The sequence below is a fragment of the Sinocyclocheilus grahami genome, unplaced genomic scaffold (genome assembly GCF_001515645.1).
Source record: "Sinocyclocheilus grahami isolate Dianchi unplaced genomic scaffold, SAMN03320097.WGS_v1.1 scaffold83.1, whole genome shotgun sequence".
Taxonomy (NCBI): Eukaryota; Metazoa; Chordata; class Actinopteri; order Cypriniformes; family Cyprinidae; genus Sinocyclocheilus; species Sinocyclocheilus grahami.
Window position 1 is genome coordinate 59,166 of NW_015505262.1, and position 12,198 is coordinate 71,363.

The 12,198-nt window shown below is 42.5% G+C and overlaps 2 protein-coding genes across 4 annotated transcripts in view; one reads left to right on the top strand and one right to left on the bottom strand.

Annotated features, from left to right (window-relative positions):
- The first annotated feature begins 242 nt into the window (after positions 1-242).
- LOC107586543 (protein-L-isoaspartate O-methyltransferase domain-containing protein 2-like) lies at positions 243-3,273 on the top strand. The gene is made up of 3 exons (XM_016273967.1): positions 243-504; positions 1,670-2,006; positions 2,438-3,273. The coding sequence occupies exons 2-3, from the start codon at positions 1,677-1,679 to the stop codon at positions 2,573-2,575; spliced, it is 468 nt and encodes a 155-aa protein (XP_016129453.1). The 5' UTR covers positions 243-504; positions 1,670-1,676; the 3' UTR covers positions 2,576-3,273.
- Positions 3,274-4,881: 1,608 nt separating this feature from the next.
- LOC107586510 (putative Polycomb group protein ASXL1) overlaps positions 4,882-12,198 on the bottom strand; it is a 26,241-nt gene continuing 18,924 nt past the window's right edge. For 2 of the 3 annotated variants that reach the window (XM_016273904.1, XM_016273902.1), the window contains 5 exons: positions 10,138-10,304; positions 9,952-10,048; positions 9,723-9,828; positions 8,716-9,628; positions 4,882-8,610 (listed from right to left, as the gene is read on the bottom strand). In XM_016273904.1, the coding sequence (XP_016129390.1) occupies positions 5,578-8,610; positions 8,716-9,628; positions 9,723-9,828; positions 9,952-10,048; positions 10,138-10,304 (4,316 nt within the window). In that variant the 3' untranslated portion in view covers positions 4,882-5,577. The remainder of the gene's footprint in view (positions 8,611-8,715; positions 9,629-9,722; positions 9,829-9,951; positions 10,049-10,137; positions 10,305-12,198) is intronic. The other variant, XM_016273903.1, reaches the window with a different exon arrangement.

Here is a 12,198-nt window from a genome sequence, read left to right on the forward strand (position 1 = left end):
GTTCTATATAGGCCCTATATATAAAATATATGTGCCCATACAATATTTAAACAGAATTAACTGCTTTGAGAATTACTCACCGGAGTAAAAAAAAGAAAAAAAAGAAGTGACTATTTACGTTTTTCCTATCCTTATCAACACCAGAGACCGCTGTGTTTATGAATATGTCATAAAATAATGTAGTGCAGGAGCAGGACCCATGTGCTCCATGGCCCATATTTCTGTTTGTGTGCGTGACGTCACCGAGTCAGCTGGCCAATGTTTACATCCAGCGCTGCTCGCCGCGAACGTTTATGGGAAGAAACCGAGAGATTGAAACAACAGAAGACAGTTAACCGGATGACCAGCATCAACAGACCATAATCAGGGTGTTTCAGGGTGTCAGACGATTCAGCTCGGTCGACCGTGAAGTCGTCGGGGTGTTTCCCGTGACGAGTTTCTCCCCAAAACACCTCCATCCCGATTTTTCCTGTCTTTGTCTTCATTTGCGTCTACTTTTTGCAGGTAAGCGCATTATATGAGTCGTGCTCGCTGTTATATAGTAAAATACTGGAGTGATAATAGAATTATAAACTCTTGGTTAATGCATTTTCACTGAGCCTAATCTGTAGTTTAGCGTGCAGAATGAACGGCAGGTCGTGAGGATTAAAAAGAATGGGCTTGTGTGTTATTTCATATTTAACTGTATATGAGAAACTACCCGGATGTTCAACAAAACACTGCACAGTATGCGTTTGTTAGCGAATGGCGCAGCTGCATTTGAGCGCGCGGTGATTGGTGGGAGCATTTTTCACATCTGCAGTTTCTACACAGCGTCTCTGGGGAAGCTTTAACTTTCCAGCAGCGCAGCCCAGCGCCACCATCCGTTAACTGGACAAAAATGCTGTTTTGTTAGGCCCAAAGCATGTGCAGTAGCCCCCAGAAGTATTTGGACACCTAAAGACATACTTAATATGTATGTGCCATTGCATCAGATAACAAAATATCAAATACAGTTGCATTTAAAGAAATACAACTCTAACACAATTCTTAAGCAACATACTCCTCAAAAAGAAGTCTTGCACCTATGAACATAATATATAGTTTTCAGAATGATTACACAATGTATTTGGACAAATTCTGGTTGTCAAACAATAGTTTAATGCCCTGGTGTATAAACATATATGCAATCCTTCAGCTTTTAGAGAAGTGGTTATCATCAACAGGTGGGTCACAATCCAAAATGATGTCTGGGACAACAATGCATAATGCATTATATACAAACACTAATAAAATGTAACTAATATGATCGTGCATAGTTAGGACAATGAAATAACCCAAATAAACAACATTACCACAATTTGTCAGCCTTAATTATTGCCTGGCAAGATGATTAGGGTCAGTAAGATTTTTTTTGTAGTAAATTAATACTTTTATTAGGCAAAGATGGACAAATAATTGATTATAAGTGTCAGTAAAGACATTCACATTACAAAAGATTTCTGTTTCACAGAAAACAGTTAAGAACCATTGTTATAGCAAGAAACAAAAAAGGAAAGTCGTTGTTTATCAGTTCAACTTTTTTAAAGGCCCATATCAACAGGAAGTATGTTTCCAGTTTTTTGTATTTGGCTACGTGCACACTTACATGTCTTTAATTTTCTTCTCTTCTGTTTTGGCCTTAACAAAGAGCTAAAATGGGAGGTGCGGTCAGTGCCGGGGAGGACAATGACGAGTTGATTGACAACCTGAAGGAGGCCCAGTACATTCGCTCTGATCTGGTTGAACATGCCTTTAGGGCTATTGATCGTGCTGACTACTATCTGGAAGAATTCCGTGACAGTGCCTACAAGGATCTGGCCTGGAGACATGGCAACATCCACCTCTCTGCACCCTGCATTTACTCTGAGGTGATGGAGGCTCTAGACCTGCAGCCTGGCTTGTCCTTTCTTAACCTGGGCAGTGGCACAGGCTACCTCAGCACCATGGTGGGACTTATACTGGGTGAGTTTATAGAGAATATAAAGGCTTTGATTTTGTTCTTCTTATTTTAGACAAATTTAAACAAATAGCCCACCCAAACATGACAATTCTATCATCATTTACTCACCCGCATGTCATTCCAAACCTGTATGACTTACTTTCTTCTTGGGAACACAAAATAAGTCATTTTGAAGAGGGTTGGTAACTGAACTGTTTCTTTTCCCATTGACTAACACTGTGTTCTTTTTTCATACAATGGAAGTCAATGAGAACGGAAACTGTTTGGTTACCAACATTCTTCAAAATATATCTTCTTTTGTGTTCCGGAAAAGAAAAAAAGTCATGCAGGTTTGGAACGACATAAGGGTGAGTAAATGATTACAGAATTGTCATCGCATTTGCGTTATTAACTTTGAACCGTTTTTCTCAGTACATTTTCTGCATATGCCATAATATATATTATATATGTATGGAGAAAGAAGAGAATGACAGGAGGAATGAGGGCAGTGTTTTGGTGATAGAGACTCCAGTAAACCTCTTAAGGGAGAGGATCCTTAGCCTGCCTTTGCCAGAACCTCTCAAGATGTATCTTCTTTACTATAGAGAGAAATAGACTTCTCCTTCTATTCTAAACTACTCAAATCTACCTAGCACTGTCACATCAAGAATCCATGGCTGTTTAATCACCCACTTTTGCATTATCCTGTTAACCTTTCTCATAGAAATGCAACACTCTTTGTTCTGCCAAGTCTCGTTTGTCTTAATGCTCAATCTGGGTTCAAGGTCTAGAATGCTAACAGTTAACCATGGAGTCAAAAAACAGTGAAAACTGATTTATTAATCTAAGTTTCATGTTATTTGTGCAGTGACGTTTTCAAATGGACATTCTCACTTGTTTTGTGCGTTATATACCATCTAGTTTCAGCTCATAGATTTACTAAGAAAAGTGAAAATCTAAATATTTTTCTGGTGTATGGATTTGTAAAAAATGTCTAATTGTGTGCTGAATGAATTACACGTATATTGTGTGAAAATACAATGGCACGTTTAAAAATGTGATCGTCTAACATAATCCGTGTTGTACAATTTCAGGTATTTCAAGATGAAAGACTGATTATCTGAGGTGTTTTGCCAATTTGAAATGGTCTTGGGATTGTACAGTTTTCAGGGCCTTTGCATTTGCTTTATGCTATATAGAAGTATAAAAGGTGTAGTCTACAGTTGTGTAACAAGTTTAAAATTGTGCTCTGAATTGTGGTCATGCTCTGATGTGCACTTTGTCCAGTGATGTAGAATGCACTAATTGAAAAACCTGTTTTGAATGATACATTTATGTTGTCTAATTGACAAAAGTTTGCATCAGATAATGAGGTGCCAAATGTATCAAAGAGTAGAGGGTCCAAATTGACTTGATGTGTAAATGATTTTGCAGTTTTTGGAGAACATAGACCAAAGTATTATGTATGTTTTCTGATATATAAACTCAGACTGTAGTCTCTGCAACCATTTAATGTAAAACTTAAGTCTAAACGCTGATAAACATTGGGCTCACATGTGAGACAGATTAAATGCATAATTTAGATTTCTAAAAGTGTGGACCATACTTTACGCATTATTATGAGGGCTGGAGACAAATACTCCTTAAAGGGGTCATATGATGCTGCTAAAAAGAACATTATTTTGTGTATTTGGTGTAATGAATGTGTTTATGCGGATTATGGTTCAAAAGACATTATTTTCCACATACTGTACATTATTGTTTCTCCTCTATGATTTTTACAAAGCTCATCGGTCTGAAAAGTGAGGTGTGCTCTGATTGGCCGAATACCTGAAGCATGGGACGGAAATGTTAGGCCCCTACCATACTGTGATGCCCTGTCAGGCCGGAGCGACGAGACGAAAACATTAAAACCCATTATAAGGCCATAGGACCAAACAAAGCAGTTTCACTTTCACAACAAAACCCCGCGCCACACACGGCGGCTAGAGTGAGGAATGGCCGGCAGGCTGAGTGAGCGGAGGCGGGCGGGCTTGAGAACAGCACGGCCGGCGGGCTTGCGGCAACCGCATGTGACGACCCCGGGCTGGACTCCGCTTCGTCCACAGTGAAAGCCGATCCGGCGATCCACAGCGCAAAGTTGATGTATCTCCTCAGCGACCAGCACTGATCAGCTCCAGGCATGATGAAGTGGATATCGTCCTCTTTTGGAAGGCCAAACAAAGTAATTTTGCTTTCACAACAAAACCGCGTCTCCATGGCATGGCATGGCAGCGGCAACAATACTACAGCGAGAATAAAAGTTATGCCTTCTTTCTTTGCGTGAACATTTGGGCGGAGTTATGCAAATCTTCCCACATCCTGTTGTAGATATGTGGGGGCGTGTTAGAATGAGCCGTTTTAGGTAGGCGTGGTTGACTCTTAACTTTTATAAAGAATATCTCTTTGGATTTGAGACTTTAGTCTTTGCAACTTTACAGATCTTCTTTATGCACCAGGAGCTTGTAACACTTCAAAGAGAAAGGAAAAACTGAAATATATATATACACATACACATATACAGCCAACTTACCTCTGTCCCAAACCAGTTTTCAAGCATCCCTCCTCCACCCCAGCTCCTCACTCTATTCTATTTCTCACCCCATTTTTTAGGGATAGGGGGCGTTCTCGGGGTTCGGGCTTTCTCCCGAGCTCGGAGCCCTCCCTCTGGACAGCACGCCAAATATGCTTACTAATTGCTCAATCCTATTATATGTTAGTGCGAACTCGTGAAATGGGTGACATTAAAAGAAATATGTGCACATGCTGTGGAAACAAATACATTGATACTCTGTATCACTGTGATGATACAATGATACTTTTTTCCCCCAAACACAACTTTGGCCCACTTTACCCTCAGTTAAAAAAGATCAAAGAGAAAATACGCTCACTTTCAGCTTTATTAGATTTGAATACTGTGCTTAACCGCCAAGTACAGACTGGACTTCACTTTGGATAAGAAAATAAAAATGGAAACAAAAAGAAGAGTTAAAGCACTTACAAAATAACAAAAATGAATTTTCTTGTTTAATGATTAAAAAAATATTTCTTTGCAAGACATTACACACAAAATTCTCCTAAATCTCTCTTTACAGAGAAGCATCAAAAGAAGAAAACAACCAGGAACGTCACCATTTTCACACTGAACTGATGACTGGTGTCAAGTAGATGAGGTAAATGTTTTGTTGGGGGAAAAAAAGGCACAATTTACAATCAACGTGCCATGTAAATTCACGTAATACCAATATTAATAATAACGATCATTATTATTATAATCATAATAATAATATTAATAATAACACCATCATAACAGCAATAGAAAAAATATGCAACAAAAATACAGACTGAATTTTATCTTACAAGTATTCTTCCAGCCCTACTGTATTGCCTGGCCCATCAAAAAAAATAAATTAAAAAATCTGGTCCATTTAAACACCGCAGTGTCCAGCCTCATTCTTTGCTCACAAGAGTCCAAGACTTCTGGTGGGGTCCAGCCACAGGCTAAGGGCTAGAATTGTCTGGAGTGGTCAAAGCATTTGCTCCGACTAACCGGCTCAGTTTGGAAGAGCTGCAACAAACTATCTGACAACCAGACATGACACACACAGTTTTGAGGGGCCAATGCAATCGTCATGGCAGAAAGCGCCACAGCCCTGGCACATGATCATAGCCTTAAGTCGGCAGGAACACTTGAGAGCCACTTCTTCTGCAGCACTGTCCGCAAATGCCTGAATGCTAAGGGTAGCACTCTGTCCTCCACTGTTGCCAACGCTCACACGTGGCCTTAGCTGCAGCACACCATCAGCTAAACTGCGGGAGAACACGCTACCGTCCACCACAGACACATTAGCTGTGTAACTGAAACTGGATGAGGACCCTCCGTTGCCCCCACTCTGCTGTAGTTTTGGTAGCTTGCCATATAGCTGGTAAGAGAGACTGGAGGCAGATGAGGAAGGGGAGGAGGAGACAGGAGAAGCGGAGGTCTCTGCTTGGCGGGCATATGGATTTTTGACTTGTTCCTTCTTGGCCATTCTAACAAGAGACATTTCCATATTTAGCAGTCCTTCCATAGCTCCACCACCTCCATGAAAATTTTCCAGAGGCTCCTTTTTGGTTATTACAACAGACGTATTGCCACTGTTTGGAGCAGGTGAGTTTTTGGTCAGAGCTTGTTGGCACGAAGGACGTGAGGAGACTTCATTCTTTACTGTAGCTACAGGAGAGAGCTGTTGCTGATAGGTATGATGCTGAGGTGGTTGGGGCTTGCTTGGGCGCCAGTTAATCTTAATAGTAGGTAAAACCTCCGACGGACAAAGGTCACCATTGGGAGGTGAGGGAGCATCAGGTGCGGTTCTGCACACAGACTGGGAGAGATTGTTAGGATGCTGTTGAAAGCCAGCTGGCCTCTCCAGAGTTTCACCCCTTGGAGGAAGAGGTCCAGGGTGCTCTTTAATGACAGCTGATTCATAAACTGGAGCATTCTGAGAGTTTACGTCCATTGAGGTTCTAGCAGAGGAGTTTGAGGGGAGGGGTGTTATGACAGGTACAGCTCCTGGGGGCACTGCACCTCCTGGTTGAGACGTGAACTGAACATTTGCAGATCTTGGGCTAGCTTCCTCAAACAAGCATGCCATTCGAGATGGAGTAGAACCCGGTGGTGAAGAACCAAAGTTCTGACCAGGTCCAGGAGACATTCGAGTGGATGGGGCTTTCTGCTGGAAGTCAGAGCCACCAGTTTCTATAGATCCTCCTGAGTCAGACGGGCCTCTAAAACGTGGTCCCAGATTTCTCTGAGGTTTACGACTGGCTGAGTTACCTGCAGGGGCACCTGGAAGTTGATTAATTTCCAGCTTGCTGACCAAGTGAGGCTGTGGTAAGACCTTCTCTAAGGGTAGGCTGCCTTGAAGAAGTTGGGTGACAAGAGGGTTGTTGGCCTCTACAGAGGAAACTGGTCGAGATGAACCTTGGACTCTTCTGCCAATGGGAGGAACGGCAGAATTCTTTAAAACAAAATCTTCTCCAGACCCTCTGCTGAGAGGTTTGGCGTCATCCTCTGTTGAGACAAACAGCTTCACACCATTGCTATTATCATTCAGCCGTAGATTTCTACTGTTGTCCCTCTCTGTCTGTGTCAGGTAAGCTTGCATTTGGGCTTGTGAGGGCACAGTGGTAATCTGGTCCTGAGCATGGTTTATAGCTTGGGAATGAATTGCATGCTGCTTGTGGGGATGAATAACAGGCTGGTTTGACACACCATTAGGGAAACGAGCCTGAATGACAGTTTGAATATGGTTGGGGTTAGATATATGGGCCTGTATGACTGGTTGCTGGTGTTGAGGAATATTCAACATTGATGAAATGCATCGACTTGAGGTCTGAATGACAGGTTGATTCTGCGACTTTGTATTCTGAGCTTGCATGCCATTACTATTAATCTGGGTTCCATGCCAGTCCACTGTTTCATCCTCTTGAGTTTCATTTTCGAAGTCAGATGCTGTTTCTGTAGAATCACTGTGTGCTCCAGTGTCTTCTTCGCCACCATTACTTGGTAGACAAGGCAAAGAGGCTGATTCATATTTGCCATCATCATCATTTCCTCCATTCCTATGATCTTGGAGCATCCCCTCTCTCATGGAATGCTCTTCACTACTTTCTACCCATCCATTTCGGGCTGTAACAAGTGTCTCTTTGGGTATTTTCAAGTCTGAGCCATGCTGGATAACTCCAGTTGTCCCTGGGTGATGCTCACCACTATTCTTTTCACCTTCCCAGGGTTGAGAAGAAGCTGCCAAAGTCCTGATGACATCCACACCCTGGGCACCAAATCGGGGCAGCGAGTCTGGTATAGAGGTGGGCACTAAAGAAACAGCATCATTTGATGCTGAGGTGCAAACAGGGGTATTTGTTCTGCTCTCATTGGACTCTGCTTCCTCACCTCTCCCCTCTTGGTGACTGCAAAAAGACTCTGGTTCACTTGGCGTAGGCACTGGGGTGTCTAAGGTCTGCTCTGAGGCTTTATCACTTAGGCAGGCAGTCACTTCTTCCACTCCACAAATCTCTTCCACCTGATCCTGGGAAGCAGGGCTGTCGGTTGAAGGTGGTGAAAGTGTGAGTGTTTTCGGAGACTCTGATGGTGGTAGAGATGGGTTTGAAGACACAGAGGAAGGAGATGGTTCGGTCAGTGGGGTGGAGGTTTGAGGCCTGTCTGCTGAATCTACACTGGACAGCTGTAGTTGTGCTCCAGACGAATGAGAGCTCGCAGGCGACTCCTGCTCCTCCAAATCAACTCTTCTTCCTTGTCTGCCTCCTCCTCCTCCAGGTTCAATGGGACCTGGGTGCTCTCTCGAACGCCTCCCGCTGGAGCGATCCGGTATCCCAATACCACCCCCCGGGCCGCTCCCCCCAGGCCCTCCCCCATCCCCAGAGGCTGCAACAGCAGCAGCGGCTTCCCGCTGGGCACGGGCTTGCTGGGCACGGGCCTTGATGTCCGCCAGGGTGCGCGCCCCTGTCCCAGAGCGCCGCGACCCTTCGCTGGGGGGGACGATGCGGGGACAGATTTGGTACGTTGGCGGCCCTTTGACCCAGGGTGGTTTGATCCGGGAGAGCTGTATCTAGAGGAATGGGCAGAAAAGAAACACTCATTTGAGATGCGGTTTACATGAAGACAATGAGGTGTACAAAAGACTAATCTGAAAAAAATAACGTGTCCAACATACCCGGATTGGCGGGACCTTGGGCTCCTCTGTTGTAGGTTGTGGCTTTTCTGAGTGCACACAGTCAACTGTGTTACGAAAGGACTGACGCTCATCCAGTCGCGCCCTTTTCTCGGGAAAGCTGGTGAAGGCCTGGGACTCGTCTGGCCTTCTCTTCTGCTCCTTGAGCTGAATTGCTGGACTTGCTGTGGCGGGACTGGCTGCAGGGCTGCTTTCCCGGCTGCTTGTGCCAGTGCCTGCTGTACCAGTGGTAATGACCGAAGCCCCATCATCCAGTGGGTCGGTGGCAACAGCAGCAGTGGAGGAGGAAGAGGAAGAAGAGGAATCTGAGCTTGCAGCAAAAGTCTGTCTTTCTGAGGCAGAGGAGGGAGAAGAAGAGGGCGATGACGATGATGATGTTGAAGAGGAGGATGAGGAAGGAGAGGAGGTGGATGCAACAGCTGGTTCTGGTACTTCAGGCAACAGGTGAGTGGAAGCTTCTGGTTCATCGCAGGTTGAGCTTGTAGAAGCTGGAGGAGGTGTGGGTACAGGAGCAGGGGAGGGGACTGCCTCTGCAGAAAGGTTTTCTTCTGAAGCTTCCAGTCCAAGGTCTGTTTGAAGGACCACCTCTCCCTGAACTGCTGTTGTTTCTGGGACTGGTGATGCAACTGATGGTTCAACATCTGGAGTTGCAGTGCTTTCTGTTGTCTCTGCTAAAGGTACAGCTGCTGTTGTAGTTTTGCAAAGTGTGCGCCGAGCCCTGCGTCTGAGGTCAGCCCGTGAACGCCGTCTGATACGGCCTTCCCTCCGTCTTCTTCCAACACTTCGCCTCTTGGGTGTAGCCACTGTAGCAGAATCAGAGTCAATAACTGCACCGGCAACATCTCCAGCATCACTAATTGTGAGCTTTAATGCCTCTTCTCTCGTCAACCCAGACCTAAAGAAATAAATGGGGGAAATTAAAAAATATATATATCACCACAATTCTTGGAATTACACTGCTTAAGAATTTTTAAAAAAGGCTATCAAACCTTTGGCCATGGTACTCCTCAAAGAATTTCTCTTTCCATGCTTCTACTTTCTTCTCTTTTTCCATCTCTTGCCTGAAGCGAACCTGCATCTCATGTGTGAACTCACCTTCAAGAGAGTAAAAATATTTCCACTTTATCCACCATTATAGTAAATTATCTAGAGCCACTAGTCTTGGTCAGTTTCTGTAATTTCTTTTCATATTTTATAGGAAAATACTAAGACACTTACCCTCAGCTAGACGCTCTTTCCAGCTCTGGGACGCATGAGTGAAGAATTCATTATTAAGGGCCGAGCTGCTTAGCCGAGCAAGGCCATCGGGGCCAACCTATGCATTAAAAGAATTGAAAAATTTGGTGAGATTTTTTTTTATATACTTGTAACAAGTGAAAATTAAAAAGCCTTTAATAAATATACCTGTCTGTCCACCTCTGGTAAAAGCTGGAGCAGTTGCTGCTGGGAGTGAGGAGGAAAAGCAGCAAAGGTGCGCGTGTTGATGAGAGCACGAATGTTGGTGTTGACTAGGATGGAGCCTGGAGTCTCAAAATCCACCTCCACTCCCCCTCGATTCCTTTTCATGGGACCTGCAAAATACAGTATTACATTGAGTGTATGTAAGAACATTGCTTAATGAAACCTTTGTGCACGGCCGGGACATATTTATATTTATACACTTTTTAAAGCTTATTGTACACCTATGTATACTGCCTATTTGTGGCGACGTTATAGAAAGAGCAGCATGGAGAAACTCTGAAATGTAGCTTATGACGATGGAATGAGGCTGCTGCTTAAGGTGTCACGATGGAGCAGTGCATGCCAAATGTTTGTCATAGTTGGTGAACCAATGTGCGCTGCTGTAATGCGTAATACCATGTACAGATGTATGTGTAGGTTATCGGAATCTGTAAACCGTATAATTTCAACACTGACGAACCCAGTACTAAGTTCAGTCAGACTTTTCTCAAGTATGTGGAACCATTGGCGCTTTAGTATATATGTAAATATGTGATGCTGTGGATTCTGTTCTGTTGTTGTATTTGTCTTTTGTTATGGTCTGTGTTTTTGGACTGAGTGGGTTTTTGATATATAATATCTTCAGAGCAGACTCTGGTCTACATTTACATAAAACGGTATAAGAGTGTATAATAATGTATATAAATATATGAAGCGCTAGTAAATCTATATAATCAGAGGGTGTTATGACATAACACTAATAAAGCAATAATAATAGTTTAATTCCACCGGAGCTATTGATCAATCCACACAGCTTTTACATTATTTAGCAACTGAACATTACATCAATCAGTGCTGCAATAAATAAACCAAAGCATAATGCATGCTACAAAACATATCTACAATGAAAATAGACACACAGACATAACAGTCTCTCACTAAGCTGGTCTTAGATCTTAGCTAGATTAAAACAAAGTACACTGACACTGAAAAAGAAAAAAAAAGAAAGAAAAAACTGCTGAAGACAAACCATGGTTGGTACTCCGCTAGACTATAGTTTAGACCAGTGTTTGAAATTAGTGAGGTTTCTATGAGATTGGATTCCAAACTGATATAGACCGATATCGATACCTTAAATTTTGAAAGTTTAAGTCACAGCTGGTGTAACATATTAGAGGTCAAAACACATTACACTCTTTGAGAAACCAGCATGACAAGATACACATAGCAACCTATGTCCTTCACTTAAAGGGTTAGTTCACCCAAAAATGAAAATTAGCCCATAAATTACTCACCCTCAAGCCATCCTAGGTCAGTGTTTCCCCTGCCATTATATTAGGGGGGCGGCGACTGCTCTGAGAGTCACTTCATCAGCATTTGACCGTTTCATTTCAGTAAAACTATCATCATGTCATACACACACAGAAATGTAATGGTATTCACGGCAACCCGTCAAAATAAATGTTCGGTGTAACTTGAGGGCATTAGCAGAAATATATTACTATTGTTGAGTAGAATGTACGTAACAGACTGCTAATACTAAAATTATTAAAAGGGATTATTTTTAAGGAATAAGCATTCAATATTTCTTCAATGTTTTAATTGTAATATTAAATTACCTTTATTTTCCCAAAAATTTAATGCGTTTAATTTTCATTACTTAAAAGATAGATTAAATGAATGTTTTATGCCTTAAAACAAAATGTAAATACACAACACAGAATTTCTGAGCAAAAAAAATCATAAGGCTATTGTAAGAATAAATTAAATTTGTTTTATGCTTTCAAATTAGACAAGCTAAAACAGAATTCTGTTACAATAAAACACAAGTTTGGACAAATAAAACATTTCATAGGGCCCTAAACGTAATATTTGTTAAACTTTTAATAAATTCATGTTAAATTGTTTAAGTTTCATGATCTTAATTAATTAGACATGCTTTTTGATTAATAAAATGTAATTTAACCATTAAAAAGGAGTCCAAAAAAATGGACGCCCCCCCCCCCCCGCCCCATCGCTGACACA

What these genes read in the sequence shown, in the direction of transcription:
- LOC107586543 (XM_016273967.1), top strand. Translation starts at nt 1,677, where the DNA reads ATGGGAGGTGCGGTCAGTGCCGGGGAGGACAATGACGAGTTGATTGAC. An exon ending in AGTTTATAGAGAATATAAAG is followed by an intron (nt 2,007 to 2,437) that starts GCTTTGATTTTG and finishes ATATGTATGGAG; the next exon opens with AAAGAAGAGAATGACAGGAG.